Source organism: Cannabis sativa, chromosome 2 (assembly GCF_029168945.1).
Source record: "Cannabis sativa cultivar Pink pepper isolate KNU-18-1 chromosome 2, ASM2916894v1, whole genome shotgun sequence".
NCBI lineage: Eukaryota > Viridiplantae > Streptophyta > Magnoliopsida > Rosales > Cannabaceae > Cannabis > Cannabis sativa.
The window spans coordinates 11,097,838-11,119,606 of NC_083602.1; the positions used below are offsets into that span (position 1 = coordinate 11,097,838).

Here is a 21,769-nt window from a genome sequence, read left to right on the forward strand (position 1 = left end):
ATTTAAGGCATAAAGTCCAACACCATGGGCGTGCAACCTTGATCAGGTGGGGGGCAAGCTTCGGACACACCCTTGTCTGAAGGGATTTTGTCCGAGCGAGCCACAGATGACACGGTCGTGTCCCCTTCATGCGCGCGCGTAGGCTAGAAACCCTAGCCTAGATATTTTTCCAACTTCAAAAAATCATAACTAATTCATAAAAAAAAAAAAAACAATAAGTTCTATAAAAGCCTAAATTTATTAATTTTTCATCTACTTTCCAGGAAAATATTTTCAGAACGAAATAAAAAATATTTATCATCGTAAATTGCGATTTCTATACAATCATCAAATATGCACATAAACCAACATGAACACATCCAAATCAACACAAACATCATTTTAATTCCATATTTCATGAAAGTAACTTGCTATAAGTGGACCTATACTCAATCACTAAGGCTTGAATTTTAATGGTGAAGAACACTATAGGATTCGAATTAGGCAACGTAATACAAGATCATTAGATTAAAGCATCGACTTGCCTGATTAGGCAATGTGATGTAATGAAGATGGTTACTTTATGAAATAACATATATAAAATATACATTTTTAAATGAAAATGATTCCTGTTATTGGTATAATGATGTTGTTTTACCAGATATCTGTATACTGATACTTATTCATGGTAGAAGCCAGTAGTGATTTTGGATTTCATTTTATGAACAATGCGTAATGGTTTGATTCTGATTGTGTATAAATGACAGTATTTGAATAATAAACTATATGATTATTATTATTTTTCTTGCTGAGTCTTTGTGACTCACGGGTGCTATGTGGTGCAAGTAAGGGCAAAGAAAAGTTAGAGCTGCCATGAGGTGACTACCTTCTCCAACAATGTACATATTGACCTCGCTAGCTTGCGTGCTGGGCTGCCAGGATTTGTTTTGGACTGTATCTATTGTGTATTTTGATTTATATGTTTTGAGGCATCGTCGTATATAGTTCTTTTGTAAAACTTTTATAACAGGGATCCCCGGAATACACATTTTATGCCATTACAATGTCTATTTTTAGTGTTTTATTTTAGTCAAGTTTTTAATATTATCACGGGTTTTAATAATTAATTAATCTTTAGTATTAAACTAGTTTATAAAATCACACGCGTGGCGTCCCTATAGATTAGGGCGTTACACAAACCATATTGCTTTCTTTATTTCAGATAACATGACTTGGGATACCACCTGCCTACTGCAGTTTTACCCTCCTCACATTGTTCAAGAAATTCTAGCTATCCCTTTGCCCTTCACACCCACAGAGGACACCCTTATCTGGAGTCCTACAAAATTTGGCACCTATTCTGTCAAATTTGGATATCATTTGAGCTACTCCACCAGTTCCGATAATAGCATTCTCACATCTTCTTCTCCCTCTCATTTTTGGAAAATAATTTGGCATCTGAACCTCCCTTCAAAATAAAACACTTCGTTTATAGAGCCACCACCTCTAGTTTGCCCTAGGAGTGTATGTCGGTCGGTTTGGTCGGGTTATAGCATATTTTTACAAACCCAATATAAATATTGGGTTGCAAATATTTACTTGTAACCCGCCCAATTAAAAATTAGTAAAAGTTTAACCCGCCCAATAATTTTGTCATTTTGGTCAGGTTAACCCGTCCAAACCGTTCTTCACTTTTTTTATATAATTATTATTGTTAGTTTCTAATTCATAAAATTAGATCTAAAAAAATAAAAATATATTATTTATCTTTCAAGCTAAAAAATAATATAGTCTAAATTAATTTTAAGAACTTTAATATAAGATAAATATAATTGAGTAAACATGAAATAATTGAACAAAATAATAAAAAAAGTACTAATAATGTACAGATTATAAACTTCAACTTCAATATCCAAATAAAATAAAAATTATTAATTATAAAGTCTAGATTTTATGTTACACACTGTCCAAACTTTAAATACAAAATAATTTGACTTACAAATGTAATTTATGTAATATATTATATACAATTTTATTAAAAAAATATATAAATCGGTTTAATTTAGTTTATTCGGGTTAATTGAGCGGTTTAAAATATTTTATAAACCACCCAATATATTCATTGGGCAGTTTGAATTTTCATTGTACTATTTCGAGTTGTATTTTTTGTCGGTTTATTCAGGTTGGGCGGTTTGTAAATTTTGTTGAAACCCCTAGTTTGCCCCTCTATAAACCTTGTTATTTTTCGTAAAATCATTAGTTCACCTTCTTGTCCACATTGTTATGGAGATATAGAAATTCTTACTCATGCCTTGTTCTTTTGCAGCTGTGTTAGAAGGGCTGGAAAGGTACAATCTTCTATCCTTTATTTATTTATTTTTTGATCAATTAGTGAATTTCATTACTCCGAAAGAATATACAATTACAACCTATTAGCACTTTCATCTGAAGGCCTTATATTTTAGTCTATACAATCTGATTACTCCTCTATTACACGTTTTTTATATTACAACCATTGGATTACAAAATCAGAACAAAAACAGACCAAAACCAGAAATTGTTTCCTGGTTTGCACAACTTCTGGTTTTTAGATTTAAAAACCATTCTCTGTCTATCGGCTTGGTTTTGCTTGGCCAGAAACACAATGTTCTATTCTTCCTATCCTCCTTAATCTTTCTCACAACCTGCTTAACTGATATGGCATCTGAATTCCATAAAATACCATTGCGAACTTGCCAAATGTGATACACAACAGCAGCAACAGCAACTGTTATAACAACTTTTCGAAATGAGCTGCTTTTTGCTCTTTTTATCCACCTAAGCAATCTGTTCAAATCTGTTGTTTCAGCTCTCCAATTTAACCATTCTTTAACTTTGGATAAGCAATTATGAGAGAAAGAACATAAGAAGAATAAGTGTTTAGAAGACTCAATCTGATTTCTGCAAAACAGACATGAGTCCTCCTCAATAATATTCAACCTATGCAATCTTTCTCTAGCTTTGAGCCTAACCTGTACAACAAACCACAAATTAAAGCTATGTCTAGGAATATTTAGTCTATTCCAAACCTCATGGCTCCAATTCACTATGCTTTGTGATGGACAAAGAGCTTTGTAGCCATTAGAAATTCTATAAGGGACTGCTGCATTTTGCTGAATGTTCATGACCTCTTTAACTTGGTTTTTGACAGCCACCAATTTCTTCCGATACCAACTAGCCTGGGAAGGAGCTTAATAATTCCACCAATCCTCGCCTTTCATATATACACAATGGATCCATCTAACCACAAATTGTCTTCCTTGTTTGCAATTGCCCACAGATATTTGGTCATCGCAGCAATGTTTCATTCAAAAATCTTTTTCAGTCCTATTCCTCCAACTTTTTTTGGTTGACAAACATAATCCCAAGCTATAGGAGCAGCTCCCACAGACACATGATGACCTTTCCACAAATAGGCTCGACATATAGCTTCAATGTCCCTTATAGTCTTCTTAGGTAACACCATAATTTGGCTCCAATATAAGTGAATTGACATGAGGATAGAGTTAACAAAAACAACCCTTCCTGCTAGTGATAAATTCCTTGAACTCCATGTTTTGATCCTTTATTGTCTCGTATATCTTTTCATGAGATTATCTTTAATAATAATGCTAACATGTGTGCACAAGATGTGAAATTCTTTCTGTGTAGCTTTTTATTTGGCATAATAAGAATAAGGCGTGAAGGAGTTAGCTCTCAGATGGGGATTCTACCATTCTTAGGATTCTACCATTCTTAGTTTGGCTAAGAGTTATTTGTAAGAATTTAAAGCCGCCAACTATAATAGCAACAGTATTTTGTTATATACAACATGCCTCTAGCTGATGAACTTTGGACCCTTTCGCCTCTGGGTCAGTCAAAACTCAACATTGATGCAGAAACATGAGTCCAACAACACAAAGCTGGCTTTGGAGGTGTAATTCGTAATAAAGTTATCGCAGCAATGGCCTTTTCTTATCCTTGAAGCAAAATTCCTTCTAAAAACCCTGTCTTGGTGCATTGGGGAAGCTTTCCAACTACATCAAATTGAAACAGATTGCAAAGCAATTACAAAATGCTATTCTTTTAAGCAAAGAAGACCACTCACTTTTTGGAGAACTAATCACTCAAATTAAGAACACTTTATCTCATTTCCTCACTGCTTCGGTCAAGCATGTGAAGCGTTCGACCAATACTTTAGTTCATAAGCTGACAAAGCATGTTTTGGTCTTTCATAGGCCATCTTTCCAAAAAAATAAGATACTTCGGCCAAGGAAATTTTGACAATAAATTGTCAAGATTCATACAACCCCAGCGAGTCGATATATTAGATTTTGAAAAGTAAATTACATATGTTATTTTAGGCAGATTTTTATGGAAGGATATGATATAATAATTTTGTTTACGTTTTGTTTTTGCTGAAAAAAAATTAATAAAAATAAAAGGAATAAAGGTCCAAAATTGAAAAGACACGTGAGGAAAGCAAAAAAAACCGGTAAGTTCGATAAATCGGAATAAGATACGTGTCAATATTAAAAAGAATAAAGTACAACCTAACGGCCAACTCTTGTTCTTATCTTTGTTTTTTTATATTATTATTTTGGAGTGATCGACGGTCTTGATCACTCCACACTCCCAACGCTGAGCCATTCTTTCCGACCTTATTTAAACGCTTCCATCCCTCTCACCACGCGTTTTACTCTCTCAATATCCATCATTTCATTTCTTTTTTCCTAACAGATTTTTCTCTCTCAAAAACCCCAAAACTTTGGAAAATACTCAAACCTAGGGTTTGATTTCTTGTTTTTGGGTGTAGCTAGAGAGAGGATCGGAGTTTTAATGATTTTAATTTATTTGGAATAATAGGATCACTGAAAAATAATGGCTGTCATCTCTGTGCATGGCGAGGTTCGTCAACACCAGCCTCAGGTGGGGAGCTCTCGAGCTTTATACGCCACGGAACGTGATGATTCCTATTCGCTCAAGTCTGAATCGTCTTCCCGCAATCTTGCCACTTTCAAGGCCTCTGATTCCATTGAAGGTTTGTTCAATTTCTGTTAAAGTTTTTTTTTTTTTTTTGGGTAATGTGAAGTGACGAAGCAGCTAGATTTTTTAGTTTTATTGTTGTAGAAATGATTTCAGTAGACTTGCCTTGATTTTTTAGTCACTTCTTGTCGTTGCAAGTGCCTTAAAATAATGTTTTATTTGTATGTATTGTAGTCGATGAAGATACGCATTTGGCTCTAGCTCATCACATGTACAAGGCTGGGAACTACAAGGAGGCGCTGGAACATAGCAATTCTGTTTACGAAAGAAGTCCAACTCGGGCTGATAATTTGCTTCTTTTGGGTGCAATTTATTATCAGGTTCTTTCTTAGCTCAAAAATGTTCAGATTTGAGTTTACTGTACAGCATTTCGATTAAGTTATGTATGTTGAAAATGTTTTTATTTTTTCTTTCTTTCTTTCAGTTGCATGATTTTGATATGTGCATTGCTAAGAATGAAGAGGCCGTTCGAATTCAGCCACATTTTTCTGAGTGTTATGGTAACATGGCTAATGCCTGGAAGGTATTTTCATATTTACCACTATGTTCCACTATCATTGGTGTATTTATCTTGGTTCTTTATTAGGTAGTGAACTAAACATTTTACCTCAATAATCAATTTGGTATTTTTTTTCATAATGCAGGAAAAAGGCAATATCGACCTTGCAATTCATTACTATTTAATTGCTATTGAGGTTTGCATATACCTGTTTCTTTTTTTCTCTTAGTTATCTTTATTTAGTATTAGTTTGTGGCCGTGAATTAAAGTTTATGCATCTTGGCTAGTTATTGATCTTTGATTTTCTTTGACTGCAGCTTCGCCCCAATTTCTGTGATGCGTGGTCAAACCTGTGTAGTGCTTACATGCGAAAAGGAAAACTAAATGAAGCAGCACAATGTTGTCGTCAGGCACTTGCTCTGAATCCGCTTCTGGTAAAATGCCTTCTGTTTTTTTTTTTCCTTATCTATAACACGCTTTATGTTGCACCAGCGTTTTCCACATTGCCTTCAATCTTGGCTAGAGTCTTTTGTTTACATTTTTTTTGCTATTAATGATCCTAATTATTGAATTCGCACACAGGTTGATGCCCACAGCAACCTTGGGAATCTAATGAAAGCGCAGGGATTTGTGGAAGAAGTAAGTTCTAAATACAAAATAATTACACATTCTATGAAGTGCTTGTATGGTTTATACTTTCTTTTGTTGTCGTCAATGAAAAGCTATAATTGGGTTACTGGTGTCTCACTTCTGCTAGTATTGTGGATGTAATGAAAAAGTAATTTGTCCTCAGTTTTGAGTTGACTTCCAATTGAAGTCACCTGTTCCGAACTCTTTTCCTGCTCCCACATAAATGTGGGTGTAGTAAGATCTGGAAGAACCCTTCCACAATTAGACTTTCACGATACTACAGTAAAATTACTGATGTTAGCAATTCATGTGTGGAACTGTGATTCACAGTTCGATACAGATATAATCTACAAGGCAGGGGTCAGATGAGGGTTGCTTCTAGTTGTACTTCCACTTCCGAGACTGCAAATAGTCAGAATCTAACATTTTATGCAGGCATACAGTTGCTACCTTGATGCTTTACGTATACAACCAACATTTGCTATTGCATGGTCAAATCTCGCGGGTATATTTATGGAGTCGGGTGATCTTAACAGAGCCCTTCAATACTATAAGGTAATCTTTTTTTCTTGCTTTTATTTTCTTGTTCGACCAAAAAAAATTGCTTGCTTGATATGCTTTGCTATCGGTGTTAATGAATTTTTGTTACAATTATGATTATTAGGAGGCTGTAAAGCTCAAACCATCATTTCCAGATGCATATTTGAACCTTGGGAATGTTTATAAGGTAAGCAGTTATGTATGTGCCAGTATGGTTGGCTAGCTACAAGTGGATGGAATCATATTGGAGAAAAACACGATATTTCTTTTGCCCTTTTCCAGGCTCTTGGAATGCCTCAAGAGGCAATTGTGTGTTATCAGCGGGCTCTACAGGCAAAACCAAACTATGCAATGGCTTTTGGTGAGTGTTTCTATACATTGTAGACTGTCCTGGCATTTCTATATTTCATGTTTTAGCTATTATTTTAATTTTTAACATAGCCTATAAATATGAAGACATAAATTTGAGCTAAAATTTTGATGTTTATGTTGTCTTAAAAGACCCATACTTGCACACTTGAAAAACTAAAAGTAAAATCCAACACAAAGTCCTGCTAACGTACAAATTTCCCTACGAGGTTTGCTCAAGTGAATAGTGGGAGTTTTATGTCCCCTTTAACGTATGCATATATATTAAAAGGCGCTTAATGTATAAAAAAGTAGTAATAATACACATGCATATTTATTTAAAGGAGGTATTATGTATGTTTTTCCCACTATTAGTTATTTTTCCCATTTGAAAGATTCTTATTCGTCTTGTAGTTTCTATTTTAACCCTTTTAGATTTATTCCATATATAAAGTATGGGATATTATTGAGGAACAGATGTTTTGAATAATCCTTCCTAAATTTCGGGAATTATTTTCTTGGTTCTGCCCTTGGATTTTGTTAGATATTAGGTGTATATTAGCTGTAAGAGAGTTAGATATTTAGTAGATATTTAGTAGATATTTAGTCTCCTAACTCTGTATATAAATATGTATTATTCTATGAAATCAACACACAATTTGAATCACTATTTTCTACATGGTATCAGAGCATTGTGATTCAAAATTCGAAATTCGAAATTAGGGTTCTGAAAAAAAAAAAAAAATTTTAGGGTTTGAGTTTAGGGTTGTTTTCGAAAATCCTATTTGGAGTGAACATCTTTTCTCACCGCCCACATAGGAGGACTGCCCAGCCGCCGATCTACAAACCCCCGAAGTCCGGTCGCCGGATTCCTCGCGCGTGGGGCTCACGCGCCCCCTGAAGCTTCTGCGCGTGGGGCTCACGCGCCGGCGCGTGGAGGCGCGTGTGACGGCGCCTTCGACGGCGTTCTGTTGCCGATTCTTCACTGGGTTCTTCTAAGCCCACTCGCATCTGTTCTAGGTTGTAATTCGGTATTTGTTTGTCTTCTTCGTGTTTGGGTGTTCATTCCTTGGTGTTCTTTTGTTCTTTTTCTCTGTCCTTTGTGTTTGTTTTTGAGATTATGGCAGAGATAAGATTAGATTCAAAATCAGTTGTTGTTTCTGATGTTGTTCCCGTGATGTCTAAAATCACGGATCATAAGTTGATTGGTTCGAATTATTTGGAATGGAGTAAGACGATTCGACTGTATTTGAGGAGTATTGACAAAGATGATCACTTGACTGACGATCCTCCTGAAGAAACAAACGATTCAAGGAAAATATGGCTCCGTGAGGATGCTCGCTTGTTCCTTCAAATTCGAAATTCTATCGATAATGAGGTAATTAGTTTGATTAATCATTGTGAATTGGTTAAAGAACTAATGGGTTACTTGGAGTTTTTGTATTCTGGCAAAGACAACATATCTCGCATATATGATGTTTGCAAAGCTTTTTATCGCGCGGAGAAACAAGATAAGTCTCTTATGAATTATTTTATGGCTTTCAAGAAAACATATGAAGAACTTAATGTGCTATTACCGTTTAGTCCTGATGTAAAAGTTCAACAGCGCCAACGAGAACAGATGGCTATTATTAGTTTTCTTGCGGGACTCTCATCCGAATTTGACTCGCAAAGTCACAAGTTCTCTCCGGTTACGATGTCTCCTCTTTACAAGATGTGTTTACTCGTGTTCTTCGCACGAGACTACCTCTTCAACTCCTCCGAATAGCGCCTTGGTGAGTCGTAATAATGCACCGGAAAGAAACTCTACTCCAAGTGGATTTAAAGGAGATAATTCACAAGGACCTGATAACCGCACACCAAATTCTGGGAGCATCATGTGCAATTATTGTAAGAAACCAGGCCACACCAAGTTTGAGTGTAGGAAGTTACAATTTAAGAATCGACAACAACACTCTGCCAATATTGCAAGCACTAGTGATGCATCTGACAAATCGGTCCTTATTTCTGCTGATGAATTTGCCAAGTTCTCAAGGTATCAGGAAACACTTAAGTCTTCATCTTCTTACATCATCGCGATTGCCGAATCGGGTAACTCTAATGCATGCCTTCTTTCCAAATCCTCAAAATGGGTCATTGATTCTGGTGCCACAGATCATATGACAGGTAATTCCCGTCTCTTTTCCACTTTTCAGTCTCATAGTCCCACTTCTGTTGTCACCTTAGCTGATGGGTCAACAGCTTCTGTTCTTGGATCTGGCACTATTGTTCCTACACCTATGCTATCTTTGTCATCAGTCTTACATTTACCTGATTTGTCCTTTAATTTGCTTTCTGTTAGTCAACTCACTCGTAATCTAAATTGTTGCATCTCATTCTTTCCTGATCATTGTTTGTTTCAGGATCTTGTGACGAAGAAGATTATTGGTAAAGGACATGAATCTGGTGGCTTGTATGTTCTTGACCCACTTCCGCCAACCTCTATTGCTTGTTCGAGTGTTGCTTCCGCTTTTGAGGCTCATTGTCGTTTAGGTCATCCATCCCTTCCTTTGCTCAAGAAACTGTGTCCCCAATATAGTAGTTTATCTTCGTTAGATTGTGAGTCATGTCAGTTTGCCAAACATCATCGTGTTAGTTTGAGTCCACGTGTCAATAAACGTGCTAGTGTTCCTTTTGAGTTAGTTCATTCTGATGTTTGGGGTCCTTCTCCTATTTTGTCTCAACTTTGGATTCGGTATTTTGTTACTTTTGTGGATGATTATTCTCGTGTAACTTGGTTATATTTAATGAAAAATCGTTCTGAGTTGTTTTCTATATTCTGTGCTTTTTGTGCTGAGATTCAAACTCAATTTAATGTATCTATTCGTACTTTGAGAAGTGATAATGCCAAAGAGTACATGTCTGCTCAATTTCAATCTTATATGACCTCTAATGGCATGCTTCATGAAACTTCTTGTGTTGATACGACATCTCAGAATGGTGTTGCAGAACGTAAAAACAGACATCTTCTTGAAACTGCACGTGCTCTCTTGTTTCAAATGAAAGTCCCTAAACCTTTTTGGGCCGATGCAGTTTCCACGGCATGCTTTCTTATTAATCGCATGCCATCCTCTGTTCTTAATGGTGCAATTCCATTTAAAATTCTTTTTCCTAATAAGTCATTATTTCCAGTTGCTCCGCGAGTGTTTGGTAGTGTTTGTTTTGCTCGCGATGTCCGTCCATCTGTCACCAAATTAGACCCTAAGGCACTAAAGTGTGTCTTTCTTGGTTATTCTCGTCTTCAGAAAGGGTATAGGTGTTATTGTCCTGATCTCAACAAATATCTTGTTTCTATTGATGTTACTTTTGTAGAAAATACACCTTATTTTTCATCTTCCACTACTTCTACTAGTCAGGGGGAGGATGATGATTTGTTGGTTTATTCTGTCACATCCTATGCGCCTGCTACATGTTCTGGCGGGTCTCTAGTTCCTTCACCTGCCTCGGTCGTCACCCCCACAGTGTCTACACCTCCACCACCTCCACCACCTCCCTTAAGTCTTTCATTCACACCCAGTTTAACACGAAAGATTCAGGGGAGCTCAAGTATTTCTTGGGGATTGAAGTTACTCGGAGTAAACAAGGTATTCTTCTGTCTCAAAGAAAGTATGTACTTGATTTGCTAACTGAGACAGGGAAATTGGGATCAAAACCCTGCAATGCTCCAATGAATCCAGCTGTGCATCTTACACGTGATGGGAAACCATTTGAAGATCCTGAGAAATATCGCAGGTTAGTTGGAAAGTTGAATTATTTAACTGTGACTCGTCCAGATATTGCATTCCCGGTTAGTGTTATCAGTCAGTTCATGTCTTCTCCAACAATTCATCATTGGGCAGCATTAGAACAAATTTTATGTTATTTAAAAGGAGCACCAGGACGAGGTATAGTTTACAAGGATCATGGACATACCCAGATTGAGTGTTTCTCTGATGCAGATTGGGCAGGCTCCAAGGTAGATAGACGATCCACTTCAGGATATTGTGTATTTGTTGGGGGCAATCTGGTCTCTTGGAAGAGTAAGAAACAAAATGTTGTATCTAGATCCGATCCGAATCGAATATAGAGCTATGGCCCAGTCTGTGTGTGAGGTAATATGGATTTATCAGCTTTTGACTGAATTTGGGTTTAAGACTTCTATTCCAGCAAAATTATGGTGTGATAATCAAGCTGCTCTTCATATTGCCTCGAATCCCGTATTCCACGAGCGAACTAAGCACATTGAGATTGATTGTCATTTTGTTCGTGAGAAAATTCAACAAGGTCTGATCTCCACAGGATATGTGAAGACCGGAGAACAACTAGGAGATATTTTTACAAAGGCTTTGAATGGGGTGCGGGTTGATTATCTTTGTAACAAGCTGGGCATGATTAACATCTATGCTCCAGCTTGAGGGGGAGTGTTAGATATTAGGTGTATATTAGCTGTAAGAGAGTTAGATATTTAGTAGATATTTAGTAGATATTTAGTCTCCTAACTCTGTATATAAATATGTATTATTCTATGAAATCAACACACAATTTGAATCACTATTTTCTACAGATTTTATCATATTTTGGCATGCAAGAATGAGGTAATATCCTCGTGTTCCTCAAATATTGTAGGTTTGAGTGAGGAGCCTAGTGCGTGTGTGTATTTTATTTCGGTCTATTGGATGGCTTTTGGTAAAGTAGATTTTTCTGGAGGATAAATGTTGGGAGAATTATTTCTTGGTTCTGCCCTTACATTTCATCAATTTTTGGCTTGCCAGACAATTTCTTCATGTTCCTCAAATATTGTAGGTTCGGGTGAGGAGCCTAGTGTGTGTGTGTGTTCCTCAAATATTGTAGGTTTGGCTGAGGAGCCATGTGTGTGTGATATTTCATCGTTGAAAGTTGGCAGGTGAAACATAGTATTTGAAAACTTTTACAAAATAGTATGGTGCCTAATGTTTAAGAGATCCTTTGTCATCTTGGTTTTGATATTTCAGCATTGAAGGTTGGCATGTGAAACATAGTATTCAAAAACTTTTACAAAATAGTGTGGTGCCTAGTGTTTAAGAGATCCTTTGATCTCACTGTAAGAGGAGTACACATTTTGATGCTCAAATAATGACTGGAACATCAAAAGTTGTAAAATCTTAGATAAAGTCTGCCTAGTGTCCAAACATCTTTTCAATATGCATAAACCCCACTTTTTCTCCTAAAGGATCAACAAAATATTTGGTTTCAAGGATGACAATGATTCATAAATTAATTTTGAACTAAAATTCGTATGCAATAATTGCAATGTATTTGTGGTATATCTTTGTAGTGAAGAATGGCCAAATTCAATTTAGATAAATCTTTGTTTTTTCCTTTATTTTATGTGATAGTAGTCATGAACACACATTATTTCTTTCAATAACTAAGTCAGTCATATAATAACGGCAGGTAACTTGGCTAGTACTTATTACGATCAAGGCCAATTGGATTTGGCCATTCTTCACTACAAACAAGCCATTTCATCAGATCCAAGATTTTTGGAAGCTTACAACAATCTGGTTGGCTCTCTCGTCGCCTGAATGATGCAATCTTGATATTGAATTTGTGATTTTATCGATTGACTTGATTTTTGTACCTTTTTTAGGGTAATGCTCTGAAAGATGTTGGCAGGGCGGATGAAGCAATTCAATGCTACAATGTATGTTGATCTCATATTTTGGATGTGTTTGTTTTGAAGTTGTTCAATGTTTAATCTCTCTGTATAACTTGAATCTGTATTTGAATGTCTGAAGCAATGCCTTACATTACAACCAAACCATCCACAAGCGCTTACAAACCTTGGGAATATTTATATGGAATGGTATGTTGCCCTGATGCCACTCATTGATCATCTAGTTCATATAAATTCCATTCCTGACATGATGTGTATGAACAGGAACATGGTGCCAACTGCAGCTTCATATTATAAGGCCACATTGAGTGTGACAACCGGATTATCTGCTCCTTTTAGTAATCTTGCAATTATTTATAAGCAGCAGGTATGATTTATTATTAATATTGTATCTTATATAGATAAATAATTTTAATTTTTCTTTTATATTTTTGGGACCCCTTATTAGAGCTATAATAATGCTCAGCATGTTAAATTAAAACTTGAGATGAAAGATAAAAAGGAACCAATGTAGGAAGGATTATACACAGTAGTATAATTTCTTCCACTTTTTTTCTAAAAGAAAATCATTGAATTTCTGGGGCACATATTTTCATCACAGGGAAGTTATGCAGATGCAATATCTTGCTACAATGAGGTGCTTCGCATTGATCCCTTGGCAGCTGACAGTCTTGTCAATAGGGGAAACACTTACAAGGAGATTGGCAGGGTAAATGAAGCAATTCAAGACTATTTACGGGCAATAGCTACGAGGCCAACCATGGCTGAGGCTCATGCAAATCTGGCTTCAGCCTATAAAGACAGGTAATTACTATCTTTCATATTGTTCACATCGTTGAATTAGTTTTCAAGTTGGACAAGGAACCAGTATTTTTGAAAGCTGTTTTAGTAGCCTGAAAGTCGTGGCTGGCTTGGTGTAGCACCAACAACTATGGTGATTGTGTCCGGAAGTTTTGAAATATTATTTTATTATGTTTACAATCTGCATATCTTATTTTTATTATAATTTTAAGATATTTCTTTTACAATTTTATTTTAAGAAGGAAAATCATGTAGTAATTTAATTTAAATTTTTATTGCCTAACTCTCAGCATATGAATGAAATTTCTTACTGTGACAATAAAAGAGTTCTAATTGGTGTTTATGCTGTAGTGGGCTTGTGGAGGCAGCTGTTAAGAGCTACAGACAGGCTTTGGTTCTTCGACCTGATTTTCCTGAGGCAACTTGTAACCTGCTCCATACATTGCAGGTTAATGATTTTTATTGTATCTATAATTTTGGTGTGCATAGTACTTGGCTTTTGTAATTCTGAGTTTCAAGAAATTCAGTTATTGATTTCCATAGTGTTTTTTTTTCTTTCTGTATTGCAACATTTACTTGAGTTCAATTATTCAGGGGATAAATTTCTATTTTCAGGTGCTGGGAGCCATTGTATTTTGATTTATTAATCATGTTAATAACATCCTTGCCTTATGAATGAACAAAGCCTAGATATTTGTTCTTGTTTATTACGATCATTAACTTTAATTCTTTTTACAGTGCGTGTGCAGTTGGGAGGGTCGTGATAAACTTTTTACTGAAGTTGAAGCAATAATCAGGAGACAGATTGATGTCAGTAAAAGTCTCTGTGTTTGTCTCTTTTTGCTTATATCACCAGCTATGTTAATTTTGTAGTGTTGATGGGTTTTTGTTTTTTCAGATGTCACTTCTTCCTAGCGTACAGCCGTTCCATGCAATAGCATATCCCATCGACCCAATGCTGGCTCTTGAGATTAGGTAAGACACTCCTTTAGAATACTATTTTTCTCAGAAATGTTTTCTTGTTTTTCTTACTTCTTTGTCTGCTCTTTCAGCTGTAAGTATGCTGCACAGTGCTCCATAGTTGCTTCCCGCTTTGCACTTCCTACCTTCAACCATCCTACACCAATTCCTGTTAAATGTGACGGAGGAAACAGCAGACTTAGAGTGGGGTATGCTCTCTGATTTGTGCACGTATATGTTTAGCTACTCTAGTATTTCTTACCCTACGACTGTTTTCTGTGCCAGATATGTCAGCAGTGACTTTGGTAATCATCCTTTGTCACACCTCATGGGGTCTGTTTTTGGCATGCATGACAGACAAAATGTGGAGGTTCGTAGTTCTTTACCTTTCGTTTTGTTCTGTAAAGTCAGCCATTGAGCTTTTCTAATTATTGCAGGTGTTTTGTTATGCCTTGAGCCAAAATGATGGTACTGAATGGAGACAGCGTATCTTGTCTGAAGCTGAGCATTTTCTAGATGTTTCTTCTATGTCATCAGATATGATTGCGAAGATGATTAATGAGGATAAGATTCAGATCTTGATTAATCTTAACGGTTATACGAAGGTGATGCTATTTACCCCTTTTTTTTGTTTTCTATCTGAAGCTTCATTGTTGTTTTTTTTTATCATAAACACATAAAAGTTGAGGAAATAACTATATACTAACTGGTGCAGTTTCAGAAGAATCATTGTTTGTCATGGGTTCTGATGATGATTTTGAAAAAGTGAATCCATGGTTGCTTTGTCTCATTACTTTCCTCTTTAAAAATGCAGGGGGCAAGAAATGAGATATTTGCCATGCAGCCTGCACCTATTCAGGTATCGTATATGGGATTTCCAGGGACAACAGGTGCTAGTTACATCCATTACCTGGTAACTGACGAGGTAAGATGGGTCAAATTTTACATCGACTTATTTGCTTTGCCTTTTTGGGGGGTCTCGGTTTCATATAATGCCCTCTGTTTGATTTCAGTTTGTCTCGCCTTTACACTTATCTCATATTTATTCTGAGAAGCTGGTACATCTTCCCCATTGCTACTTTGTGAATGACTATCAGCAGGTCAGTTTTCTAGCATACTATGTTAGAGAGAGATTCTGTAATTTTTTTCCCTGTTACCTGAATCTTTTTTGTCCTGCATACAGAAAAATCAGGATGTGTTGGAACCAAACTGTCTGCACAAGCGATCTGATTATGGTCTGCCCGAGGACAAATTCATTTTTGCATGCTTCAATCAGTTGTATAAGATGGACCCTGAAATATTCAGTACATGGTACTTTCACGATACTTCTTCTTTTCATTTTTATAAAAGCATCTCATTTTTTTTCATCCTTTTCATATAGGTGCAATATTCTTAAACGTGTACCCAACAGTGCACTATGGCTACTCAGATTCCCAGCTGCTGGTGAAATGAGACTTCGTGCATGTATGATGGCTGATTTACTATAACCATTAATTCTTCATCCGCACTCGTACACACTAGTTTATGGAAAATTTCTGCTTTCTCATTGCATATTTAACTTTTCCTCTGGTGAACTATTCAGATGCTGTTGCTCAGGGAGTGCAGCCAGACCAGATCATTTTCACAGATGTAGCTATGAAAAAGGAACATATTAGGCGCAGTTCTTTAGCAGATTTATTCCTTGACACGTAAGTTTTTCCTCCACTTTATACGTGTTGCTGATCTCTCTATTGTTCCTTTTTGGATTTAAGATGCGTGCATTTATGTGAAGTTGCCTTGGGCTATTTGGTTTTTATTGATTATTGAATTTTCCCTTTCGCGTTTTAGGCCTTTATGCAATGCACATACAACTGGCACAGACATTTTATGGGCTGGTTTACCAATGGTGACCTTGCCTCTCGAGAAAATGGCTACAAGAGTTGCAGGATCACTCTGTCTTGCCACAGGACTAGGAGAGGAGATGATTGTAAATAGGTAAGCATTTTGAATGTCAGTATGCAGCACATTGGTATATGGTAATCTGTGACTGAAAAAGTTATCCACCAGTGCATTTTCCAATATGAATGTGTTTGCCTTTTGGGTTCTTGGGAATAAATAAATTGTGCACACATCATAATTTTAGCTTTGGTGCGTGGTTCCTTGATTGTGTCTAATCTTTTCTTGTATGCCTTGCAGTATGAAGGAGTACGAGGAGAAGGCAGTTTCATTGGCATTGAATCGTCCTAAGCTCCAAGCTCTTACTAACAAACTTAAGTTGAATCGATTGACTTGTCCGCTATTTGATACGAAACGCTGGGTATGTTTTTCTGATGTTACTCGTTATTCTGTTTTGCATTACACAGCATTAAGAGAAATGGTTGAGTCTTTTACTACTGTTGCAGGTGAGGAATTTAGAAAGGTCATATTTCAAAATGTGGAATATGCATTGCTCAGGCCAGCACCCTCAGCATTTCAAGGTCACTGAGAATGATTTGCAATTCCCGTACGATAGATAAGGTATACAGTTAGGAGAGGCGGCATTGTAGATAGAACAAACATGAGGAAATTATTTATCAAAAAGTAAAATTATGTTGAAAAGTTTGGAAATGAGATGAGTACAAGAAAGATTTGTATTTGCGTGATTCTTCCAGTTAAAATGGAAATATTCAAGATTAATATTTGCTGTGTAACTCTGGGACCGGCTTCTTGGCCCTTCCTTGCGTGCCTTGACAATATTGTGTACAAGTGTCTTTTCATGCGATCATTTTGTATCCTTATGGTCTCAATGAAGGTCACTAGAGTTGTGCTCTGATTTTCTAACTATTCCTAAAAGCCTCATCTATTCCTTAATAACGGAGAACGTAACTCTTCAGCTGTAATGGGCTACACAAGAATATTGTATCACTCTTTCACCTGTAATGTTTGCACAAAACCTTAAAATTGGAATCCGAAGTCTGAACAAAATTACCTTGCTATTCAAGGAACACCACCACCTGAAATACCAACTCCAAATTTGGGACGATTCTGTTGTATGACATCTTCATTTTCTCAGCAGAGTACTTGACCTACATGAGTTCACCGTCTTCAAAAACCTCATACGACATTGGATTATAACTTCTATTGCTTTGAGTTGACAAATGGATACCGAGCTCTCTTTGATCTGCAAAATTTTGCATACATGGTATCTGTAAGCATGCCATTTTAGGAGGAAGCGTTCACCCGGATTCAAACAAAGAAATAATCATAAATTGATATGTTTAGGAATCTAAGTATGATTTTTGAAATGTTAAAAAGCATTTCCGAAGTGCAACTTTCGACCCAAAGGAGCAAGATATTTGGACATATAAAAACTTTCCTAGTACCTCTTCAATTATCGCTTTATCTCAATAAGAAAAGACACACTACAACCTCCGATCAGCAAATGATGATTAACCACATTATCATGTGCCACGTACAGAAACTTCTAACTGCTCAATCCTACTAGCCAAATCATGCTTTCCACAATTCTTCAAACCATCAGTGACCAAATCAAAGCACCGGGAAATGGGAGTCAAACCCAATTCAGTCATCTCCATCAAGAAATTAGCAGCCTCGATGAACCTGCCGCCACGGCCGAACATGGTTATCAACATGGTGTAAACGGGTCGATTGGGCGGGTGACCTTTAACCTTCATCTCACTAAAGAAGCAATGAGCATCATCGAACTGTCCACTCTTACACATTCCTTTAATTATGGGCGCATACAAGCTTGGAAATGGCTTGTGCCCATCTTCAATGGAATTATGCAGAAGCTTAAAAGCTTCATCGATTCTACCCAATTTCGAAACCGCAGGAATCAATACCTTGTAAGTATTGATATCCGGAACAAGACCGATTCTGCATACTTCGTGGTAAAGCTCAATGCAAAACTCAACTTCACCAGACTTTGAAATGACTTCCACAACAGAATTGAACGTAGAAACGTCTGGAGAAAAGCCTTGTTTCACCATTCTTTTCACCATTTCTTTGGCGGACTCGATGTACCCAGCATTCAGTAGCCCTTCCACTAGTAGATCCCGGCCTCGCACCGGCGGATTGAACCCTTTTTCACTCATTTCCTTCAAGAACAATTCAGCTTCTCTCATCTTTCCAGCCGAGCACCAAGCGTTGACAAGAATCGTGTAAGTCCGCTTATCGGGGACCAACCCTTTTCTTATCATCCTTCGTACTAATGCATAAGCGCCATGAAAGAGTTTCACTTCGCAGAGCGAGAAGAGAAGGGAGTTATGGAGCTCGACGGTCTGCTGACATCGGAAAATCTTCGAGGCTCTGTTAAAGACTTGGACTGCCTGGTCTACGAGGCCCTGTTTCCCGTATTCCTCGATTATGAAGCAAAGGGTATCGGAAGAGACGATTAAGCCGTGAAGGGTCTGCATCTGTTGAAGGATTTTCCACATTGACTCGTACTTTTTTGTCCGGGCGAGAGTTCGCGCCAGCTCCTCCAGCTCGACGGTGGTGGGTTTGTAAGAGGGGTGGTGGGTCCGAGCCCAGTTGAAGAAACGGAGTGACTCAGTGCCGGATTTGGAACAGGCCCGGAGGACTCGGTAGACAAGTTCAGAGTCGATGGAGATTCGCATCTTGTTGAGAGTTCGCTCCATGTAGAAATCACGCTGTACGATGTTGGAGATGTGGTGGATTGCTGCAAAGTAATCATCTTTGGAAGTTTTAGTGCCATTTCGATTTCCCTCGATGCGGTCGCTGGTGTGGAGGTAGCGGACGATAGGCTGGAGGCTCTGTGTCTTGTATGTGTTTGTGTTTATTCCTCTGAGAAAGAGGAAAATAGCGTTTTTGGAGGACCTAAACATCTTCGTCTTCTTTAGCAAAAAATATCAAATAAAAAAAACATCTTCGTTTTTGCCAGGTGCCACGATTGTTTTTTTAGTAGCTCACTTATATACTATATTCTTGAGTAATTTTTCAAGTAAATACTATGTTTAACTCTTTTACACATAAATATTTGGATTTTATTAAGATAAATACTTCAATTTAATTTTTAATTGTAATAAGAGTTAAATTTAATTATTACGTCCTAAATTATTCTATATTCTTAGTCAACTTTCCTTTTCTAGTTTCTTTTTCAACAAAAATAATTCGTTTTCTTGAGAATTTTATTTAATTTTATTCTTAAAAAAATTATTGGGAACATTTGAAAACTAAAAATTGTCTTTTAATAGTAAATTAATTTTGGCACCCATAAATTTATATAGTGATTTGAATATTGCTACAGTGTGTCTAACACCAGCATTATTTAAAAGATGGTGGTGTTGAATACTATGGAGAAATAATTAAAAGTGTGACAGAAAACGTGAGATGATAATTTTTTTCGTTCTCTTTTGCATGTTAACATAATGTGTGTGGTTTTCATATTTCATTTGCAAATTTTTATTGTTTTGCCATACTTTATTCCGTCAAAGTAATAATCATTGATGTCATTGACGGAGGGAGGATTTATATGTTTGGGGGCAAATTGTGAAAAAAACTAATTTGTGGGGGGAGGATTATTAATTACTATAGATAATTGTTTTTTTTAATATGTGAAAATATATGTATAAAAATACATGTAAGCAATTGTGTTAAGCCCCCTAGCTAGTCTCAAGAGTGGCTCCGTCAGTGACTGATGAATAGTTTGAGGATAAAGTCACACTCATGCACACAAGATTCGCTTCTAGTTATCAGTTATATGTAGCCATAGTCTAGTATAGAAAAAGAGGGAGAATGAGATGATGTATATGCCTCACAAACTGGTAACTAAATTCTTTTTTTGTATTAATAAATTCAGTAAATGAAAGGTACATAGGGGACCTTCTTATTTAGTAATGACTACTAGTGTCACTATAACTGGAAATTAAGATATGAATAATTATTGAAGTAGTAGCACAGAGGCACTATTACAAGATCATATGGCAGCATCTTTTCAGCTTATCTAATTGTTGTCATACCAGAACTGCTTTTGAAGATGGTTGATAATGTTTTTGTCAACCTGGAAGGCCTTGGCAAGGACATCAGGGTTGATGGGAGGGTCCGAACCGAACACAGCATTTGCAATGGTGATCACTCCTGCATTTTGGCTGCTGAGAGCAGCAAAGGCAACTGCTGGTGTGTGTCCTTGATTGAATTGGAAATGAATCAAACCAATTGGGAACACGAACACATCTCCCTTGTTCAGAACCTTTGTGAAGAGGCGGTTTTTGCCATCTTTTTGGTTGGATGTCACAAACCCAACGTAGAGTGTTCCCTCAAGGACGACCAAGATTTCAGTTCCACGAGGGTGAGTGTGAGGCGGGTTTTGGCCATATGGTGCAAAGTCAATGCGAGCCAATGTTATTCCAAGAGTGTTGAGTCCTTTAATCATGTCAACATTCACTTGTGTCACATTGGATCCAACAGGGTTGTGTGTGTCTCTTGGAGTGTCCAGCCCAGTGAAGAAAAAGTCTTCTGCCTTGACCTGCATTGGATCCTTACAGAATTTTCCATTCACAAACACTGTAAAATAAACACTTGTTAGTTAGCATGAAAGAATTGCACTCTATACATAAACTATGTTAAATAACGAGTAAAGAGAGTTAGTAGTGCGTTTACATACAAGCATTTTCAGGGTCGTCTACTGCTACACAGAAGTCCTGAAGAGGACTAGGATCATAGGCAGAGGCAATGGATGATGCCAAAGCAAATATGGCAAGTGTGAGAAGGAAATGAGCACTCTTCATTTTTGGTTAAGTGGCTAAGGTCTCCTAAATAATTATTCTATTCTGTAGTTATAAGCGAGTTATTGTGATATAAGCTAGCATGAAACCAAGTCTATTTATAGAGTTATTTTCTAACCTGAACCTACTCCATCTTTTCTTATCGAAGATGTGAGTAATACTTGGAAAAATGTAGTCTTAAGGTTGGTATATATTTAATAATAAAACAAAGAATCATTCTTCAACCACTATGAAGAAGTTTATTTCATTTAACTTGATCCGCAATCGTTTGCTTCATACAATTACCAATTGGTAAGGAAGTGGTCATCTTTCTCTCTACTAGTATTACTTACCTATATTAATTATGTACACTATTAGAGCTTATAGTTTAGTACGTAAATAGAAAGCAAAACTAATCTAATGATTTTTTTCTTTTTAGTAGTATAATGCAAAATATTTTAGCTTAAATATCATAAAGCTTTTAGTGTATTTTAACCCACTTATTTGATTTTAATTATTATAGATTAATAATATATGACTACATGCCTTTAGAATTTAGATGTGAAAACAAGA

General features: G+C 36.6%; 4 protein-coding genes across 5 annotated transcripts; 1 reads left to right on the forward strand and 3 right to left on the reverse strand.

Annotated features, from left to right (window-relative positions):
• Positions 1 to 2,507: 2,507 nt before the first annotated feature.
• Positions 2,508 to 3,143, reverse strand: LOC133034120 (uncharacterized). Its single transcript, XM_061109141.1, has 2 exons — positions 3,048 to 3,143; positions 2,508 to 2,990 (listed from the first exon to the last, which is right to left on the reverse strand). The coding sequence occupies exons 1-2, from the start codon at positions 3,141 to 3,143 to the stop codon at positions 2,508 to 2,510; spliced, it is 579 nt and encodes a 192-aa protein (XP_060965124.1).
• Positions 3,144 to 4,623: 1,480 nt separating this feature from the next.
• On the forward strand, positions 4,624 to 17,297 carry LOC115719735 (probable UDP-N-acetylglucosamine--peptide N-acetylglucosaminyltransferase SEC). Of its 2 annotated transcripts, XM_030648909.2 has the most exons (28): positions 4,624 to 5,038; positions 5,218 to 5,363; positions 5,468 to 5,566; positions 5,688 to 5,738; positions 5,860 to 5,976; positions 6,125 to 6,181; positions 6,608 to 6,727; positions 6,837 to 6,899; positions 6,995 to 7,073; positions 12,512 to 12,621; positions 12,708 to 12,761; positions 12,856 to 12,923; positions 12,999 to 13,101; positions 13,336 to 13,538; positions 13,887 to 13,983; positions 14,274 to 14,345; positions 14,434 to 14,510; positions 14,588 to 14,704; positions 14,781 to 14,865; positions 14,933 to 15,100; positions 15,310 to 15,420; positions 15,509 to 15,595; positions 15,679 to 15,806; positions 15,877 to 15,959; positions 16,078 to 16,183; positions 16,323 to 16,469; positions 16,671 to 16,791; positions 16,877 to 17,297. In XM_030648909.2, exons 1-28 carry the CDS (start codon positions 4,879 to 4,881, stop codon positions 16,988 to 16,990), a joined length of 2,943 nt encoding a protein of 980 aa, XP_030504769.2. In that variant the 5' UTR covers positions 4,624 to 4,878; the 3' UTR covers positions 16,991 to 17,297. The 2 variants fall into 2 exon arrangements, with proteins under 2 accessions (XP_030504769.2, XP_030504770.2); XM_030648910.2 differs by lacking the exons at positions 4,624 to 5,038; positions 5,218 to 5,363; positions 5,468 to 5,566; positions 5,688 to 5,738; positions 5,860 to 5,976 and having other exon boundaries at positions 6,136 to 6,181; positions 6,503 to 6,727.
• LOC115719736 (pentatricopeptide repeat-containing protein At5g18390, mitochondrial) lies at positions 17,044 to 19,404 on the reverse strand. Its single transcript, XM_030648911.2, has 2 exons — positions 17,837 to 19,404; positions 17,044 to 17,634 (listed from the first exon to the last, which is right to left on the reverse strand). The coding sequence occupies exon 1, from the start codon at positions 19,316 to 19,318 to the stop codon at positions 17,915 to 17,917; it is 1,404 nt and encodes a 467-aa protein (XP_030504771.2). The 5' UTR covers positions 19,319 to 19,404; the 3' UTR covers positions 17,044 to 17,634; positions 17,837 to 17,914.
• An 853-nt stretch (positions 19,405 to 20,257) lies between these two features.
• On the reverse strand, positions 20,258 to 21,289 carry LOC115720993 (germin-like protein subfamily 1 member 17). The gene is made up of 2 exons (XM_030650216.2): positions 21,097 to 21,289; positions 20,258 to 20,996 (listed from the first exon to the last, which is right to left on the reverse strand). Exons 1-2 carry the CDS (start codon positions 21,218 to 21,220, stop codon positions 20,437 to 20,439), a joined length of 684 nt encoding a protein of 227 aa, XP_030506076.2. The 5' UTR covers positions 21,221 to 21,289; the 3' UTR covers positions 20,258 to 20,436.
• Between the last annotated feature and the right edge of the window lie 480 nt (positions 21,290 to 21,769).

What these genes read in the sequence shown, in the direction of transcription:
- LOC133034120 (XM_061109141.1), bottom strand. Translation starts at nt 3,143, where the DNA reads ATGAACATTCAGCAAAATGCAGCAGTCCCTTATAGAATTTCTAATGGC. An exon ending in TAGTGAATTGGAGCCATGAG is followed by an intron (nt 2,991 to 3,047) that starts GTTTGGAATAGA and finishes TTTGTTGTACAG; the next exon opens with GTTAGGCTCAAAGCTAGAGA.
- LOC115720993 (XM_030650216.2), bottom strand. Translation starts at nt 21,220, where the DNA reads ATGAAGAGTGCTCATTTCCTTCTCACACTTGCCATATTTGCTTTGGCA. An exon ending in AGACGACCCTGAAAATGCTT is followed by an intron (nt 20,997 to 21,096) that starts GTATGTAAACGC and finishes TTTATTTTACAG; the next exon opens with TGTTTGTGAATGGAAAATTC.
- LOC115719736 (XM_030648911.2), bottom strand. Translation starts at nt 19,318, where the DNA reads ATGTTTAGGTCCTCCAAAAACGCTATTTTCCTCTTTCTCAGAGGAATA.
- LOC115719735 (XM_030648909.2), top strand. Translation starts at nt 4,879, where the DNA reads ATGGCTGTCATCTCTGTGCATGGCGAGGTTCGTCAACACCAGCCTCAG. An exon ending in TGGGTGCAATTTATTATCAG is followed by an intron (nt 5,364 to 5,467) that starts GTTCTTTCTTAG and finishes TCTTTCTTTCAG; the next exon opens with TTGCATGATTTTGATATGTG. An exon ending in ATTACCTGGTAACTGACGAG is followed by an intron (nt 15,421 to 15,508) that starts GTAAGATGGGTC and finishes GTTTGATTTCAG; the next exon opens with TTTGTCTCGCCTTTACACTT.